This window comes from Macaca nemestrina, chromosome 8 (assembly GCF_043159975.1).
Source record: "Macaca nemestrina isolate mMacNem1 chromosome 8, mMacNem.hap1, whole genome shotgun sequence".
NCBI classification, from domain to species: Eukaryota; Metazoa; Chordata; class Mammalia; order Primates; family Cercopithecidae; genus Macaca; species Macaca nemestrina.
The window spans coordinates 72478666-72499179 of NC_092132.1; the positions used below are offsets into that span (position 1 = coordinate 72478666).

General features: G+C 39.0%; 1 protein-coding gene across 1 annotated transcript in view; it reads right to left on the bottom strand.

Moving 5' to 3' along the window:
- Nucleotides 1–213: 213 nt before the first annotated feature.
- Nucleotides 214–20514, bottom strand: part of LOC105483591 (potassium voltage-gated channel subfamily B member 2) — a 409729-nt gene continuing 389428 nt past the window's right edge. The window contains exon 3 of the mRNA XM_011744511.3: nucleotides 214–12073. Coding sequence (XP_011742813.1) covers nucleotides 9920–12073 — 2154 coding nt within the window. The 3' untranslated portion in view covers nucleotides 214–9919. The remainder of the gene's footprint in view (nucleotides 12074–20514) is intronic.

Below are 20514 nucleotides of genomic sequence, written 5' to 3' on the forward strand. Positions count from 1 at the left end.
GTTTTCATAAAATAAATAAGCAAAAAAACCCTCAACAAACCAACCAAACAAATGAAATACCCCAAATAACCACCTGAAAACCAACCAAACAATAAAACCTCATTAAAATCAAGGTATTATTTTCCTTTTACTGATGATGGCTAGCAGATACTCTAAAAGTGAATTTTTAGTGTATCTGGAAATTTCTTTGCAGTTTCAGTGCAAGAATTTCCAAGTTAGCCTGTCTTTAGTATTAGTGTTGGCTGCGCCCTCGTCATTCCATAGTGCCTGTCTGCTTTGGTTGAGTAGATGCATTTAGACAGTGTAAGGACTGTACAGCAGGCTTGCTGCATTATATGTAGTCCTTGGTCATCACCCAGCTCCACTGCTCTTGTAGAAAATAAGGGCCCTATCTAAATGTATATGACCTGGCATTTTAAACAAATCAGAATAGAAAATGAGCCTCTCTCTCTGTTATCTTTCTTGATCAATGAGATTGACATTTAAAAAGTAAAAAAATCATCTCTGATGAAATCTATACAGATGACAATTTAATAAAAACAAAATTTAATGAAGAAAAAAATTTGACACTGAAAGCTTTTATTCTCATTTTATAGTTTATTCCAGCAGATAGCCAATTATAGTAAATCTAGAACCAAACTGGTTATGAACTATTTTATGAAATACATCCTTAGGTGTACAAACATTTAAATCAGAAAGATGGACCAGTTTGAATATTCACATAACGACTAAATATATTCAAATGTGTGGTAACAAGGAGGCTGTAAAAGACTCCTCAAATAGATAGTACATTTGAAGTCCTAATAATTTTAAGGGCTGGGTGTGGTGGCTCACACCTGTAATCCCAGCACTTTGGTAGGCTGAGGCAGGAGGATTGCTTGAGGCCAAGAGTTCGAGACCAGCCTGGGCAACATAGCAAGATCCTATCTCTATTAAAAAAAATAAAAAAATAATTGTAGAAGTGGACAAGGAATTTCTTCCTTAAGAAGAAATTTGTATTTGTCTATTAAACATTAAAAAGTTAAGGCAATTATGTAAAAGAAATGCACTACCTAGTTTTAATAGAATGCTGTTTGTCCAAATAATGTCAATGTATTTTTAAAGCCACATGGGGTGTATATGCATAATTTATATAATATAATATATAACATGTATAATATATGTAATTATACATATGTGTAATATGTGTAATATGTATAATTTAGCAAATAAAATGCCCTCTTTATGTAACAGTGAGTTATACTCACATACACGCGTAAAATTTTGACTGTTTAGGAAGCCACAGAAGAATTTTAGAAGATTAAGTCATTAGCATACTAATGTGGATTGAATCCTTTCTTTTGGAATACTTTTAGAAAAGAAAATCTATACCTCCTATTTGTCAGGCATTGTGCTAGGTGCTTTACTGTATATCATCTTGTTTACGCTATTTTTTTAAAAAAAACCTGTATTTATAAGAAAATAAAAAATATTAATTTCAAATGATCACTTAAAAAGATTTTTACATGAAAGAATATATAAAAAAAGAATCCAAATGCAAATTATTTATAATTGGATGTATAGCAAAGTACATATTGTCAATATGGCTTTCTCTCTATGCCTAGAATCTTTTGCTAAGGTTTTGCTTAAATTGCCATTGCAGTTTTGGCCTAAAACCATATAAAAACTACCAGAGCAATATCAGTTTTCCCTGATTGAAGTGTTTATTACCATTGAAAATGATAAAAGTTGGGAGGCTGAGGCGGGCGGATCACAAGGTCAGGAGACAGAGACCATCCTGGCTAACATGGTGAAACCCTGTCTCTACTAAAAATACAAAAAATCAGCTAGGTGTGGTGGCACGTGCCTGTAGTCCCAGCTACTCAGGAGGCTGAGGCAGGAGAATTGCTTGAACCCGGGAGGTGGAGTTTGTAGTGAGCTGAGATTGTGCCACTGCACTCCAGCCTGGGCAACATCTCAAAAATAAAATAAAATAAAATAAAATGATAAAAAGGGTAATAGTGGTATTTTCGTTTTTGTATACTGCCCTGAAAACAGGCACATGAACAACCTGTTACACACACAAATTAAATGGAGAGTTTGCATTTAGGATGATGCCTAAATCCTTGTGATAAACTAGTGAATTAGGGACCACCTTTCTCACCAGTCAGCTATTTACCTTTGAAGTTAAATAACTTAATAGAGGTTTAAAACATACTGTACATATTTTTTTTTTGTTCATCATGGGGGAAAACACTATGTCTTTGTTTTGTTGGTCAGATCACATTATTATACTGCATAGAGACAGTTCCTTTGTCCTTAGGCCTCGCTATGTTTTCTGACTGCTGGGACATCCTCCTGTTGCTCTTGTCTTTGGGCTTCAAGTTGTGATTGCTAATGGCTCATTTGGTCTTCCTTTTGACTTGATACCTGATATACTCTGCTCAGGGAAATCCTAGGGAAGGATTGCTGAGGGTACTGCAGACAGGAGAGGAATGAAAAATCTTAATTAGCAGGATCTGAAATTTGATCACAAGATCTGTCTCCAAACCAGAATGGTAAAACTTGACAAAAAGGGGGAAGAGAGTGTGATGGCCGAGGCATGTCTACAAATGGTTTCTATTGTACTCCAGGTACACTAGGTAATGTTAATAAGTTGCCCAATAATATTCTTTTTAAAATACTTTCTCCCACCTACCCTCACTTCTCCAAACAAAACAAATCAAGTAAGCAAACACACAAGTAACAACATCAGAGAGAAAGACTTCAGATTGAAATCAAGGTGCTAAAAGCAAGCAAATATAGCCACTATATAGTTAAATTAAAGGTTATTAAAAATGCTTCAGTGTGTTTAATGGTACCTCATATTTGCTTAATAAACCTTCTTTATGCATTCACTGAATTTTTTATGGTTTAATATCATGCCTCTTTAAAATTGCATAAGTTTGAAACTTGGCTATTGTGTGACAAGATAGTGTCACACACTAGTTTTTGTAAGTGTTTTGTAAGTTGCAGGTTTTTCTTTTTCTCTTCTCTTTGGTTTTGAGCTAAATATTAATAGGAAAAATTTTGCCTATTCTTTAGTGAGATTTTCATAGAATATGTACATTTTTATTAATTAATTCTAGTGATAACATTTTGTTGGATACGTAATTTGGGTAATAGCAATACATGTTTCTTTCTGCGTATGTGTGTTCCTTACAAAAATCTTCCTGTCATTAAACATTATGATGTGAGTATAATTTACAGGTTGAAAACATAGCCTAACCCATACACAAATAAGAATGTTAGAAACATCTTGCTTTAAAGATGGGCCAGAAATCTGGCTGTAGTAGAATTTCTGGTCAGCGCACACAGATGTCTATGGGGAGTTTAAAACCACCTTTTTTTTCAAGAGTCAATTCAGGGGTATTTCAGGCTCTACTTGTAATCTTCAAGTAGAATGGAAACTGGGTTTTGGGGTGAGTTAACCCAAATAGCCTTATCATTACAGACCCATGAATTTTTTTTTTTAACCCACCATTTTGAGTTCTTATCTTGCTTCCCACTAATGGCAGAAAGGTCAAAAGAGCATTTACTGTGTATCCCAAGTGTAGACTAGGTCACTGCTAAACATTCAGCTACACTTGTGATTTTGTTTTGATTTTGGAGGTAGGAATACTCTGAAAGTGCTGTGCAAAGGGTAGCAAGAGTTTTATCAAATATTTTGGAAAAAGAAAAAAAAACCTGAGATGTAATCACTGAAAAAACAATGCCTCGGTTGGAACTGAGGTTTTGGCTATATGCAGGGGACTGAAGGTGGTTTTCAAGTCCTGGTTAAGGCATCCTTTCTTGGCCTGTACAATTCCACCTTCTCTCAGACTGACCAGTAGAGGGCACTAGACACAGGGAATAACAAGCCGGATGGCAGAGCGCCCCTGACATCCTCTCTGAACCTGTATCTTTCCACTCTGCTCTGTCCTCACTATTCCGTGTCAGTTTCCCTGCGTTTTGATTTTGGAAGTCTATTTTAAGTGTTTGGTATACCATCCTAAGTCTGTTTTAGGTTGAAATGGAGCAAAAATAGTTAAAGGAAAAACTATGTAGCCATATTGTTGGCCAGCATTGCCCACCGTGGAGGGAAGATAAACATTGCTCAGATGGGCGTTCGGCTTTCATAAAATCAGCAGCTTGGGGTGGCATCTAGCTCAGCATACAGCCTAGGATTTAAAAAAATCAAACAGAACAGTTATGGGAGTATAAAAATGATCATTTTCAAAGTCATTTTTGGCTAGAATCCTATTCTGCTGAAGTGGGAAATGTCTTCATTCAAATACATTGTCACTAGATTTCAGACAGCTACTGCAATTTTAAGCATGGGTGTTTAGAAACCCTATGTGGTGGAAATTCAGATTCTAGATTAGAGAATGGAAAAAAATAACTTGAGTCTGAAGGAAAATAAAAGGGAGTTATAGACATTCTCCAACAACAAACTCAAATCTACTGTCATACTATTATTAGCTCACTATAATCCACTGGAATTGGATTTTACTTGGGAATATAACCTCTTAAATATGAAACCTCTGCTAGACTGTAAACTTGAGGGAATGAACTGTACCTAAGTTAATTTTGGGCACATAGGAGACCCTCAATACATAATTGTTGAATAAAACATTTTATCAACAGCAATCTGGAAATATCTGTCAGATGATAAGAAATAATTTCTTCAGGAGAGAAAGTAGAATTGGAATTATGGCCTGAATTCTAAATTTCCTATAAATAATAAGTATTTAGTCTAAATTTTATGCAAGTGCATGCCTATACCTAATATAAATTTCTCTGCTTAAAAACATATTTAAATTTACTTACATTTTTCTTAGTCTTTCTTCTTTTTTTCTGTACTTATATCTTTGGCTGGCCTTGGGTGACCTTATTATTAAAGACAATCCCCCACTTCCCTTTATTTATATGTGTATTTACAGGTTAAAATCCTTTTAGACTTAACAAGGAAGAGATTATGGTAAATAAAGATTTATACAATTAAGTTAGGCTGTTTTAAAAAGGCAAGTAGAAGAAATGGTCATTGAAACCACTAAAGGATAGCATTTATGTCACTACGTCACAATAAATACTAAACTGAATAATATGAGGTGTTCACCAAGATTTTGAAGTTGGGACCTTTCCTCTTTCTTAGTAGGGATGGGCTTTCTTTTACTTTCTCTCTTTTTTTCTTCTTCTTTTTTGTTCTGTTTTGGGGGAGGGCAGTACAGTGGCAGAATCCATATGGATCTAGAGAATAAATACCTTGAGTCAAACTAAGTAGTTTTTAAATATTGAATTTTAAAAATCTTTCATTTAGGAATTTAGAGGACTAAGCAATGATTAATGATAGATCCCTAAAATGTTGCCGATAGTTAATAGGAAGAAAAAGCATTAAAATGCTTTGCTTTTAATAATATAACCATCAAACACACTATTAAAACATAAACTTTTAAAGACTTTTCCACTAGTATTAAATTTTGCTCTAGTGATTTGTTACAGACTATAATTAGCTATTTTGACAAGCAATATATCTAATAAAAATTTATTTTTCATTGTATCAGATAATAAGGAAAGACAACACATAACCTCACTCAGACGAACAATTTGTTATTTCAAGTGTGAAATCTAAACTGTGATTCTAAAATAATTACAGATTAGACTATGCCATCCATCTACTTTTTAGGAAAACAGTTCTTTGGAAAATCATTTCATTTGTTTCTGTTGTGTGCTTCCCTGGCTTGATAATTGAATGGTTTTTCCATCCTCAGAAAAGACATTTTTCAGTAACCCAAATCCTCAGCTTGGTTTTAAGTGGGCCAGGCAGTGAGCTCCATGAAGCCACGGGTTGTACCCTAGCACCATACCGGGATGCTCAACTAGTATTTGAATGAATGAACAGTGAAATGATTATCAAATTTAATTAGACAATATTTTTGAACTTAGAAGTATTTCTAAAGTTCTATTTGCTTTTGTTTCAGATTAAGTGTATTCTGCCACCCTCTGCTTAATAAGTATGTCATGTGATATCATGAACAATGAATTATTTAACCAAGGAATGTATATCTTACGGTCAAAATTCCAAATTGGGAAACATATATGCAAAAGATGGTCAATGCCAGTTCTCTCATGTTTTTACCATTTGGCATCATCTACTGTAGCTTTAAAGAAACTGTGTGACTATAAATACACCTCCAGTTTTATTTACATATTTTTGATATTATTAGAAAAAAAAATCAAGCCTAACTAAACATACTTTCCTGTAGTATATTGGAATGCCAGACTTGAAGCCAGATGACGTGGATGAGGCCAAGTTCTATTCACCAGGGACGGGTGTGAAATTGAGCAAAATGTATAACCCCGCTGGTCCTTTACTGAATATTCAAAGGCTGTTGTGGGATAAGAAACTATAAGTACTCTGTATACATATGGCTTTTTTTTTTTTCTATTCAAATTTCAAGAGAAAATAGTTGAATTGTTGACTCTCCTAGGCCAGTGTCTATAGGAGAGTGAGACTGTTTTGAGAAGAAATTAATGGGAAGACACTTGGCACCTATTCTCCTTGTTACCAAATCTAGTTATATCAGGATAATACTTGATCAAATGCTTGCTTCAAAGCAGCTGGTTGTGTCACAGTAGAGAAATTTCTAGTAAAAATGTTTAGAGATGAATCAAGTCAATTCCAGGCACCCACTTAGCATATCATCCTTGTGTGTGTGGTCTGACTCAGGACACACGTTGATGCACCCATTTCTATCCTCGTAGGATTGGACTCAATCTTTGACCTCAAACAATATTGTGGCAATTTGTGCTGGTTGTTAAGAGAGTCAGAAGAATCAAATTAGATCAAATTAGCCATATGTGGAACTGAGTTATTTTGTAGTCATTCAGATAATTCTCACTTGTAACAAGGGGTGAGCGCTCTCAGCAGCAGAAACCTCCAGTGGCCCTCAGGGAACCAGTCTCTGTTCCTGCCATTCATGCAGTACATCTCAAACTGGGGATCTATTTTTCCAGGGGATACAAAAGACGTATTTAAAGTTATACAAGTATCCATTTTACTAGTTGGTAAATAATATAAAACATTATTTTAAAAATATTTAAACACATGGAATATACAAAATTATAAAGTAAAATGCAGCATTTACATGAATTTTTAGTGTAAAATATAAGACTTCAAAAGAACTCTGTGCTTGGGACATTCCCAGACCATTCCAGGCACACATGTTTATTCTCTGCGTTACGTGCAGTTCGTGGAAAAGGCTTAGGAAGTGCTACACAAGTGCATCCTGGGAGCCTTCAGTCCCCACACTGCCTCCTTGTGAAACACTGAAGTCAAAGATGTTTTTTAGAGGAGCATTTTCTTTTTTCCCTAGCTGAAGACTTTTGGCTCAGAGGAACTAAGAAAAATGGAAGGATAAGCTTTCCATGGGTTGTACTAGAAAATTCTCTAAAACTTAAAAAAGTACCTTAGAATGAAGAGAAAAAAGATTTTGGGGAGGATGCTTCTAGGGAGGAATGTCTAGGATTCTTTGACTAGGCAAGCTTTCTAATATTAAATATTCTGGAGCAGTGTTCTCAGCAGAGGGCCTAACAGACATAGGAAAGGTGGGCATCAGTCAATTCTTAGTGCATTAAGACAAGTCCACTTATACAGAAAGATGATTAAAAAGAGTTGAGATTCATCAATAAGAGACGTTTGAAAATAATTGCTTTATGAGGCTATGTAAATAAAATGATTTTCATAAATTATTTGCTATTCATCCAATAGCAGATATACCTGTTTGACCTTGAAAAACTATAGATAGAAAATTCAAACACTCTATTTACAAAACTGATCAATATTTAGCTTTAGACACTGAAATAAGCATGAGTAATGTAAATATCAACAATTAATGACCATAAACTCTTAAAGGTTATGTTTTGAAACATGATACACTAAAATCACTAAGATGAAAATCACTAAGAAATTCTAAGCACAGTGAAAAAAGAAATGTTTAAAATTATTTTTAGCAGTAGGTCTGCTTGTGTTTCAACTAAGATCAAAACTTGTTTTCTTATCTGAGATATAATGACCAGATTCTGTTAATGAAGAAATGTTTTTCTTTAAAGTCTTAAATAAGAGTCTAAATATTTGGGCTATTTTTTCCTTTTAAAAATAAAAAAAAATTTAGAATTTTTTCTTTAAACAATATATTGTGCTTGAAATTTGGCCCAGCATCTTCCTATTTCCCTGAATTTTACACACGCGCGCACACACACACACAGACGGGTACAAAGTGCTGAGGCAAAATCTGGACCTTCCTGGGAGACCAAGGAATCATATTAAAGTCTTATGGGACCTTGGAAACAATTTTGTCTTGATTTTTACTGGGGCAAAACTGAGACCAAGAGAGGTTGTACAGGCTTGCCTAGAATCACACATCTGGTGGTTGCAAATTTCGACCAGAGCCTCGATTCCTGTGAAGCAACGTGAATTAAGATGAGCTGGGTTCTAGCACAGACTTCACCAACAGGCAATCTCTGGTCAGTGCCTTCACTGCTCTGGATTTCACCGTTCCCAGTAAAAATCTCTGAAAGTCATTTTGAACAAAGAGAGTCCCAATCACCCCCTGAAAAGGTTGGAAATGCAAGGGGGTGTTTCTAGTTGCTGTAATTATAGGAGGGTGTGACTGCCATCTGTGCTCTGGGTTCTGTAATTCATATCCAGCAAAAGGAACAACTTCCTCCCACACATTGCGGTGTCCCCCCACCTCACATCCCATGTTGAGAAATATAGGGTGACCCGTTACCACACCTGGGTTCTTTTCGTAGCAACTAATTTCCGAGCCAACTCTATGAGTGGCGGTGGCAATCTCACTTAAATGACTCTGCTTTTAGTTTGTCAGGTCACTTTTTGGAATTTCCATTTTGGCATATCTGTATTCTATTTTTAGAACTTTAGTTAGAAAAGGTTATGTTATATTGGATACAAGTGGAAAATACAGTCATCTTTAGGTGGCCAAAATGCATTTCTTAAAAGAACTAATTTCCAAATGTAGACTGCCATTAAAAACATTTAATTGTATGATATAACCTTTTAAATAATTTCAGGTTTTTAAAAAATGCATTCCTGTAATCGGCTGTGGCATGATATATAACTTATTGGCAAAATTTCAAATATTTTGATATCTGGTCATTAAATCTTGCCCATGTCTATGATTTATAAATGAACCACAAATGCCACAACTAAGCAGAAGCAAAAAAGTAAAATGCAGCCTATGAATTATATCACAAATAAATAAAAAATACTGTATTCCTTTAAACAAATGTACTTATAAGAGCTTTATAAGTCAAAGCAAGATATGCGAGATGGTTTAAGGAGAGGTTGCAATTTTGCAACAGGAAGTCTGTACAGCTCCTCCAGGCAGTAGCTGTGAAGGAAATACCTGTGTCTCAGAAACTTGTTTCCATGTGTTCATGACACTTTTGCATCCAGGCCCCATTATTTACAAAGTTATGCATTTTGCAAGCTCACAGTACCTTATTCCTCATAATTACGAATGCATGCAATGACATTTCATCCTTTCATATGAAAATTCTAAGCTTCATTGTAACATAAATGTTAAGACTTGAAAATCGGCCTACAATTTGAAATGAAAGGATCAAAAATGTCAGACATTGCAGAATACTGGTTCCTAATAGAGCTCTTTTTATTTGTTCACTGTTCTTCAGTCATTTTTGTTGGTTTGTTACAAAATTCAGTCTTGACTCTTTATTTAAACAGTATTTAAGCTAAACTGTTCATGCCATGCAAAAATAACATTTTATGCACTTTTTTTGGGGAGGGCTTCCCATTTTTTTAGTTCACAGGCATTATTAACCTCATTTTTAAGAAACAAGTTTTTTGTTTTTTTTTTAAATTTATTGCTTTTGTAACTAGTCACATGCTGGTTTCACGTGTGGGACAATAACCTGTGTCTCCTGGGTTGGAATGAATTTCTGGGGCAAACAAGTGGTTTTCCATCTTGCACCCTTCTTGACTGTCCTTTTTGACTTCACTCACAGCATGGTAAATGTCTTGCCTACAGTTGTGACCTGTGTCCTGCGGGGAGGAAGAGTCCACACTGCCCTCTTCTCTTAAAGGGTCTCTCCCATCACTAGGCTTATCTGCAAAGCAATTTGGGCTGGAGTCCCCCTGCTTCTCCTCCCTTGCCCCTGGGAGCTCTAAGAAGTCTTCATCTTCACCAGTATCTATTTCAGTGAAGCTCCTCCTCTCTCTTGAAGAGAAAGGGAACAGTTTCTGCTTGGGAAACCTGGGAGACAGCCCTTTGGAAGGTCCCTGACAAGGTGCTGAAACCTCAGCACCCAGCAAGGGTCTGTCTCCCTGGGAGGGGGTTTCTTCTAAGAGGATGGTACTGATGTGCTGCGGGGTGGTGAACGAAAAGTCAGCTGCTGTGACTGGCAGTGGCCTGGCTGTGCTGGGTGGGGTCTGTGGTGCACTGCCTCTATTTTCCTTAAAGTTCACTTTGAGGGATCTGGACTTTAGTGGCTTGCTGCCTTTTAGAGAGCTCTTAGGACTGTCGGTGGCATTGTCAGACTGCAAAGGACTATGTAGCCCACATTGGGAGCCACTGGCATCGAGGTTCACAGTTATATCGACTGGGGCATACTCCAGCATGCCATCCCTGGCAGCAGGCCCTTTCTCTCTGGATAGAGTTAGAAATGGGGGGCCTCTAGCTCTTTGGTGCTCTTCTGTCCCTGGGAGGTCTGTTGGGAACTTCATCTGTAAGTGAGAGGCGGAGGGCGGCGGCAGGGGCGATCTGTCTGTCTCTGTGAAGTCGGTGGCACAGCTGGTGAAGCTGTCGATGCTGGAGGTGCTCTTCATGTCCACAATGACCTCGGTCTGTGCCACGGCCAGCTGCTCCTGTGGACACACCACTTCTTCCATTTCAATCTCTTCTTCATATGCAGATGGCCTCTCAGGCTTTTCTTGGCAGTCTGTGTTTGGGTGAGAATGAGGCTGTGTCTTGGTGATTTCATTGTACAGCATCTCCAGTTTCTGGGCACTCAGATGCTGTGGGCTGGAGGAAGACGTGTTGTTCAGCTGCTCGTGGGAGTCTTTTTGGCTAACCTCCTGGTACTTATTCTCGAAAGACCTGTTGGAGCTTGTTTCCGACAGAGCCTTCCTGGCCCACTTCCACCTGCTTGGCGACAGGTGATTATCGTCGGCGGAGTCCTTCGTGTTGGCGGACTCTCCGGCCTTCTCCACAGCCACATCTATCAGTTCCATACTTCGCGCGAAGGCATCTTTTAAGTTCATAGAAACGATGCTTCCATTTCTTTTGGCCCGCTCAAGAGCCTCCCTCCTTTTAATTGCTTTCTCTTGGCGTTTCTGCTCCTTGTAAAACTCAGAAAAATTGTTCACAATAATTGGGATAGGAAGGGCAATAACCAGAACCCCAGCAATACAGCACAGGCCTCCCACGATTTTCCCTAGTAATGTCTTAGGGTAAATGTCACCATAGCCGACAGTGGTCATGGTGATGGTGGCCCACCAAAATGATGCAGGGATACTGGTGAACTTGGTAGCATCTTCATCCTTCTCAGCAAAAAATACCAGGCTGGAAAATATCATTATCCCCATGGCCAGAAACAATATCAACAAGCCCAGTTCATTGTAACTCCGCCTAAGAGTGAAACCCAGAGACTGTAGGCCTGTCGAATGCCTGGCGAGTTTCAGGATCCTGAGGATGCGCATGATTCGGAAGATCTGGACCACGCGCCTCACGTTTTGGAACTGTAGCACGCTCTTGTTGGACTCCGTGAGAAAAATGGTGACATAGTACGGCAAGATGGCCAGCAAATCAATGACATTCAGTGGGCCTTTGAAGAACTTCCATTTATTTGGTGAGGATAAGAATCGCAAAAGGTACTCCATGGTAAACCACGCAATACACACAGCCTCCACATGTGCTAATTGGCGGTTGTCATTGAGTTGTCCAAATTCGTCTGTTTCCTGCAGCTCCGGCAGTGTGTTGAGAGACAAAGCAATGGTGGAAAGCACGATGAACAGGATAGACACGATGGCCAGGATCTGGAAAAGAGAAAAGTTCAAGTCAGCAAATCCTCTTAGTTGCTTAGGCAGCTAGGAGACAGATGGGTCGGTGATTCTTCTACTAATATGGAACGCTCCAAGTTCTTCCAAGAAGATTATAAGAAGGTAATTTTACAACTTAAAATTCCCTAACTAACACAAATACTTCACTTAGAAGCCTAATGTACATTTAAATTCCATTCTCCCTCCACGCTCATTGTTCTTAGGAACATGTGTATAGGCATCCACCATTTGGATGAGGGCCACGTATGGCTGGAATAGTTTTTGCGGGGAGTAATTATCTTTCCTCTCTTAGTTATCTGTAATTTTTCTCTCTTAACCACCTGGTTTGTGCTTTGTTAAGGGAATTGTCTCACATGCCACATAAGCTAGACAGAATTGATGATCTCTAGGAGTTTCATTCTACAATTAAAAATAAACTCAGACCGACACCTGGAGAGAGAACATGGCACTCAGTACAACAATGCTTCTTCTAAGAACGGATACTATTCACGTGGCAAGCACTGACATCAGAACCAAGTCAGTATGGCCTTTGTCCTCAGATGTGTGGACTTCTGGCCAGCATCATGTGGAAAAGGATATACACACTAACTTCAAAGAGCGCAGGAAGGTTTCATAAAGAAGAGTTTGAAGAACATCCCTGATGATTTCACTGCAGGGCTGACATTCCAGGTGGCATGATGTCAGACGTGGAAGAAAAGAGGAAGAGCTTAGAATGAAGTAAGGAGAGGACTAGTGACTGGGTTTTAGAGTCAGGCAATCTGAGCTCTGACCCTGGCTTTACTACTTATTGGGTGACCTTGGGCAAGTTATTTAACCTCTCTGTCTCAAAGTACAGATCTGTTGAATAAAGACAACAATTATAGCTACTTCGCAGCTGTTATAAAAATTACGTGGCACACAGACATCACTAAATAAATGAAATAACCCAGAACTGCAGTCTGGAAGGACAAAGGCCAAGGACAGGTATGTGGAATGTCTGTAAAGCCATACAGGACATAGACAGCCCAAGTGGGGATTTTCTCACCAAACCCCAGTGTTCTAGATGTATGGGGCAAGCAGAAGGATGAAGATTTGAGGGTAATGCAAAGGAAGTGCTTCTTTGCTTAGTTAAATTGTGTATTTAGCATACTCAATTTTTGGTGGAGAAGGAGACCTCTCTTACCTAGTTTAGGTCTGGCTTGGTTTCATCTGACCTTTGCCAGTGACCTTGGCAGGTGTCATTGGTTTCAGTTATCATATGTAGCTCTGGGAAACATATTCTGACAGTGACTGTTTCATTTAGAGATTGAACATCTAGTAAACATTTCAAAGGGCAGTGATTAGATACTTTAACGCCACACAGCTCAGTACACATTAGATTGTTAAAAAATTAGTTTACTCTCTAAATTTCTCCACTTCTGGGTTATTCTCCTTTCACTTCCTCCCTTCTCCTCTTTCCTTTTTTTTTTTTTTTTTTTTGGGTGGGGGGCGGGGAGAGGGGGAAGGGTCTTGCTGTGTCATCCAGGCTGGAGTGCAGTGGTGCAGTCTCGGCTCACTGGCTCACTGAAACCTCTGCCTCCCAGGCTCAAGCGATCCTCTGGCCTTGACCTCAGCCACCTGAGTAGCTGGGACTACAGGTATGCACCACCACGCTTGGCTAATTTTTTTTGGTATTTTTCGTAGAGACGGGGTTTCACCCTGTTGCCCGGGCTGGTCTTGTGATCCACCTGCCTCAGCCTCCCAAAGTGCTGAGAGCCACTGTGCCTGGCCCCTTTACATCTTTCATTGTTTTCTTCTTCCTCTTCTTCCAACTTCCATCTTTCCTCCTTAAATTGCTATAAAGTGAAACAATAGTATAATGCATTTCAGAATGTGTTGCAGAGTAAATAAAGATTTACGGACCTTTAACTTAATTAGTATTTTATACTTTTTTTTTTTCTTAGAACTAGGTTAAATACTTTCTACTTGAGAGTACTTTAGAATTTCCTTTAAAAATATGGATCAGTGAATCACAACAGAAAAATAAAGGTCCTCTTTAACTCCTCTAAGAGGCTGTGAAGGCTAAAGTTAGAAACTCCCTTGAGAAGATTTAGATAAATCCCTGGCTAATAGATTCAGATGGTTTTTAAAGGCAAGTTGGGAATGCTCACCTTGAATGCCAACCCTCAGGGGCCAATGGCAGGGTAACATGTACCATATTCTGCCACTAAAATATTCCTGAAAAATCAGTGGTCAGATCCCATCCATTCCTGTGCTCTTATCATAATGAACCAAGGTATTTTTTGGGAGGTCACACTGTTGCTAATATATCTTTGGGCATTTTAAGTATTGGGCTTACTGCCATTCTTCTTGTACTGACAATCCATACTCTAGATTTTCCATATCTAATCTGTTCATTTGTTAATTTTGAATGCATTTTACTGATGTTTATCACTTCAAAGAGAGGAGAGAAGTAGAAATGCAAATGAATCCATTCTATTGTCTTCCACCTTTTGGCAAAGGATAAAGTGAAAGGTCCGAGGGTGCCTTCAGTCCTTGATTCCACAATCAGAGCTAGACTGTAGGTCACTTTACTTCTGCAGCTAATTTTGAGAAATCATGACGGAACACAGTAGAGTCCTGCTGTAGTCTATTGTCTAGTTGGCCACAGCTTAACAAATATGACCACTTTAACACTTGGAAATTTGGCATATGCGCAACAGGACTTAGGGCACATTCTTGAAGACAAATAGTTACTAAGGGAAAAACTAATCATTCAAGCCCTTAGCCGTTCCACATTCACGTTAAAGAGAACCGTAGTTACGGAAGTGCATTATTATCTGTCTCATGTTGAAATTCAATTTGTCAAAACCCATTTGCTCTCAATTTAGAGGAAGGACTTATTTTAAACATCTTGTGAAGCTTGGAGCTCTCCCAGAAAGACATCACTTTAGACAAATGATTCAATAAATACCAAGGTGATGTGTTGGTGCAATGAGCCAAATGCAAGTTTATTGTGTTATTGTAGAGTTTTTTTTTTTTAACACAATAAATATAATAAATGTGAAATTTTGCTTTAAGCTTGAGGATGCACTTCAAAACATGAATATTTACTTTATAGCAAGCTCTTGTAGCACTTATGTGGCAGGCCAGGTCTCACTAACGCAGGTCTCCGTAACAACTGTTTGAGCACTGACTGAGTGGTTAAGTTACATACTAAAAGCTGAAAGAGCCAATGCCCTTATATAAAGGCTGGAGTGTAACAAAAGCCCACCAAGAGTTTTGCCCAGGCCTTTCCTGGACCTTGAAGCATGACAAGATAATGAAGGAAGTCTTAACAGGACCTGTCTAGGATTAAAGAAGTTTTATTGGGGGTCTAAAGGAAACTCCCCAGGCCTCCACAAACAAGTTTTTTGGGGGTCTGAAGGAAGTCCCCAGACTTCTGTGATTTAGCAGGAGACAAGGGTAACCACCCCAGCACCTGGACCCATTTAGATTAGGTAAAGTTACTGAGGCTCCAGAGGAAGGTCTTCAGGACTCAGGCCTTTGTTATAGATTAAAAGAAGTCAATCACTTTTGTCTTCAGATGAATGCACACTTACATGTAGATATATAGCTTAGAATGTATATAAGCTCTGGAAAACTTTGTAATTTTGAGTTGGTCTGGAGATAATTTCCAGGCCTTCTCCCTGGTTACAGAAATAAACTCCCTCCTTTCTCAATTCCTCTGCATTTCATTATTGGGCCATGAGAATAAGCAGCCTGACCCTTGGTTTGGTCCAGGAACACTTAGGTATTGCTTCGCTTACCACAACCATTCACAAGTTAGAATCTCACTGTCTCAGGTGTGTGTTTGTTTGCTTGTTTTTGAGACAGTGTCTGGCTCTCTTGCCCAGGCTGGAGTGCAGTGGCATGATCTTGGCTCACTGCAACCTCCACCTCCCAGGCACAAGCGATTCTGGTGCCTCAGCCTCCCAAGTAGCTGGGAATACAGGTGTGTGCCACCATGCCCAGCTAATTTTTGTATTTTTAGTAGAGACAGGGTTTCACCATGTTGGCCAGGCTGGTCTCAAATGCCTGGCCTCAAGTTGATCCACCCACCTTGGCCTCTCAAAGTGGTGAGATTACAGGCATAAATCACCATGCCCCACCTGCCTCAGGTTTTTAATCCCTTTCACCTCCAACAACTGACCTCTAGAGCTGGCAGGAGTGAACTATTTCAGCTCTAGCAAACAGAATTATGTGTGCATATGGCCAGGGAAGTGGAGATTCCAAACAATTAACTGCGTGATGTTGGTTAAACCCTTTGGAAATTTGGATTAGGTCATCTGCAAGGTCACTTAACCTCCAACATTTGGTGATTCTCTGTCTAAACCAAAACATTTCACTAATTCCAGTCATGTCTGTCAACCAAACCCAGGACAAGTCACAACTGATGCTGTCATTTTAGTTGAATGTCCAAAGTAAAATTTTGTTACATAATGAGCAAAACATTCAAAAGAGAAGACTGAAAAACATTGTGCTGTGTATGTTCTAAGCATTTAGTTACTGGGAATAGACATTCTTTCTGGATACAACCTTTTTTTCCCCCTTGAATCACTTGGATGATTACGTGATTTCTTCGCTTAGACACAGACATTTGCAGGATCGCAGGGAGTTCAGAAGAGGGCTCCCAACACTCGCATTAGTAGGTACCAACATTGGCTGTATTGATTTCTGTTTGTGGGAGGAAGTAAAGCAGCCGGAGACCTGCCTCAATTGAACCAGCTTGTTGATTTTAGTCCTTTGAAGATAATGGATGTTTTGTGGTGGAAAGCAGCACAGGACCAGCAATTCAAACACATGGTTCTACCTCTGCTTGCTGCATGCACAAGCCAGGTCCCTCTCTGAGCTTCAGTTCTCTCATCTGCAAAATTAGGTGCCTCATACTTGCCTCGGTTGCCTCAGAGGGTTATTAAGGCTCAAACTGGATCATGTGCATGAAAGCATCCTGCCAAGTGCAGAATGTGATAAGTGTAAGAGATGCTGGAGATATGTTTGGAAAATGCCTTTAGCCAGCATTGGGAAAGAATAAAAAAAAACAACTGTTTATCTCCCAGTTAAATACAATTCCAGAACTATTTAGTGCTCATTTTTAACACTTTCAAACACATTCACCTAAGCAATGGTTTGCATGACAAACCTAGACAATTGAATCTTTTTTTCCTTAGGACTAAACTATCTAGTTTGCAGTGTTTATTAAAGAGTTAAGCTGAGGTTTCTCCAGGTGAACTTGACCTGTCTCATGTCTTAAAATATGTTTTTTATAAAACTGTGTATGTGTGTGTGTGTGTGTGTGTGTGTGTGTTCCATGTAATCAAAAGTAAAGCCCCACAGGAAGGTAATAAAAGATCAAAAAATGTAAACTTAAGAATGCTGTATATTCCATTTAATAAATATATATTTGCAAGCATAATTTGTTAAACTACCACATACACGTACATACAACATCTTAGATATGTGGAGATCTAGAATAAAATAAAAAAGTGGAGGTGGCTCATGCCTGTAATCCCAGCACTTTGGGAAGTCAAGGCGCACAGATCACTTGAAGTGAGGAGTTCAAGACCAGCCTGGCCAACATGGTGAAACCTTGTCTCTACCAAAAAATAAAAAAAAAATTAGGTGTGGTTGCGTGTGCCTGTAGTCCCAGCTATTTGGGAGGCTGAAGCATGAGAATCACTTGAACCCAGCAGATGGAGATTGTAGTGAGCTGAGATTGTGTCACTGCACTCCAGCCTGGGTGACAGAGGAAGACTGTCTCAAAAAAAAAAAAAAAAAAAAGGAAAAAGAAAAAGAAAGTGAACAGAAGTCCTCACTTTTCTCCTTATCAGTTTTCTAGCTCTTTGAAAAGATAATTCATGAAAACCTGAGGGAGAAAAAACAGATTTTGAATACTTGGAGTGTTTTGAATGTTTACACCAGAGTATTTATGGCTCTATTCAGATTCTATAACCCTCTTCTTTTTCCTGTTGGAAAAGTGTTTTCTTTGGTCTCAGGATAATGCTAATCATAAATCTTTTTTGCGAGGGAGGCCTTAAAGGATTCATGGAGGTTTCTACACAGAAAAGGGATAAAGGACATTACAGACTGAGGAAAACGGTGGGCAAAGGCTTTGAAGCCCAAAAGATGATGGTTTGCTCAAAAAATTCCAAGTACTTTTGTGTGGCTGGGGGCATCCATAAAGAGGCATGACACATAGGGGTTTGTGATTATTTCAGGACTGCTGCATATAAGGGTATAGGCTATAAACTGGTCAATTCCAGAAAGAACCCATCAAGAGATTATAATGTGAATGATGCCTCCACCTTTTGTGCAGTGCACAACTTGCACAACCAATTGCGAGAGCCTTGATTTCAGAGAAGTGAGTAGTGTGGTGTGGTTGAATGCAGGTGGAGGCACAGAAAAGAGTGGGGGGCTGGTGTGGTGGCTCACACCTGTAATCCCAGCACTTTGGGAGGCTAAGGCTGGTGGGTCATCTGTGGTCAGGGGTTCAAGACCAGCCTGACCAACACAGTGAAACCCTGTCTCTACTAAAAATAAAAAAATTAGCCAGGCATCGTAGCATGTGCCTGTAAATTTCAAGTACTCAGGAGGCTGAGGCAGGAGAATCGCTTGAACCTGGGAGGTGGAGGTTGTAGTGAGCCAAGATCACACCACTGTACTCCAGCCTGAGTGACACAGAAAGATTCCATCTCAAAAGGAAAAAAAAGAAAGAAAGAAAAGAAAAGAGTGGGGGTGAGACACTTCTGGGGAGTTGGATGATGGACAAATTCTGAAGGGCACTCGGTGTAGTGATGAAGAGTTTGATGGGTTTCCTTCTATAGACCAGTTTTCCTCAAGGTATGGTCCCCAGAACAACAGCATCAGGCCAGCAGCACTGGCTTTATGTGGTAACTTGCTGGAAGGGCTAACTCTCTAGCCCTCCATGCCATCTGGATCAGAAACTCCAGGGAAAGTCCCAGCCATTTGTGTTTTAACAAGTTCTCCACGTGATTCGGATGCTTGCCAAAGCTTGAGGACGTTGCTGTAAGGAGTAAAAGCCATTCAAGGAATTCAGGCAAGGCAAAGATGTGCTCAGATTTGCATTTCACAAAGATTAATGACTGCAATGATACGACTGATGTGGTGGGCAGGGTGCAGCTGAAGATAAGACAATAAATTTTTAATGCAATGGCAGCAGCAAAGGGAAAGAAGGGGATACACTATACAAATATATATGAAGTAGAATCTCAACCCTGCTTGCTATGGAGCTAGAAGGATCTAGGACTTCTCATGTTTATGATAAAATTTACCAGGAAGATTGAGTAGCTCCAACAAATCTCCACTATTATCTTATGGAGGTAGAAAAAGTGATCCTTGACTTACTTAAATCATCTTTCCCAATAATATTTCCTTATGTTAAGAGAAGCTAATGGATGCTGGGTTTAATATCTAAGCGACGGCATGATCTGTGCAGCAAACCACCATGGCATACGTTTACCTATGTAACAAACATGCATATCCTACACATGTACCCCTGAACTTAAAATAAAAGTTGGATATAAAAAAAAGAAATGATAAAATGAAAATAATAAGTGTGAACACATTTTAACTAGATTTTATAAGTTGAGAGCAAGATAAATAAAGTTTGTGTGTTCTGGAAAAAATATTTCCTCATGTTAAAGAGTATTCTAATAAGAGCTTTAGGCTATGAAATTTCTCTTAGAGTTAAACATTTCTTTCTCTCTCTTTTTCCTTCAACATTTATTTTAAGTTGTTGGTTACATGTGCAAGATGTGCAGATTTGTTACATAGGTAAACGTGGTTTGCTGCACAGATCACCCATCACCTAGGTATTAAGCCCAGCATCGCTTAGCTATTCTTCCTGATTCTCTCCCTCCTCCAACCCCCAGCCCTGACAGGCCCCAATGTGTGTTGTTCCCCGCAATGTGTCCATGTGTTCTCATCGTTCAGCTCCGACTCATAAGCGAGAACATGCGGTGTTTGGTTTTTTGTTCTTGAGTTACGTTGCTGAGGATAACGGCTTCCAGCTCCATCCATGTCCCTGCAAAGGACATGATCTCGTTCCTTTTTATGGCTGCGTAGTATTTCATGGTGCATATGTACCACATTTTCTTTATCCAGTCTATCATCATTGATGGGCATTTGGGTTGATTCCATGTCTATGCTATTGTGAATAGTGCTGCAATGAACACACTTGTGCATGTATTTTTACAATAGAATGATTTATATTACTTTTCGTATAAGCCCCGTAATGGGATTACTGGGTCAAATAGTATTTCTGCTTTTAGATCTTTGAGGAATCACCACACTGCCTTCCACAATGGTTGAACTAATTTACATGCCCACCAACAGTGTAAAAGCATTCCTTTTTCTCCACAATTTCACCAGCTTGGTTTCTCATTGTGGTTTTGATTTGC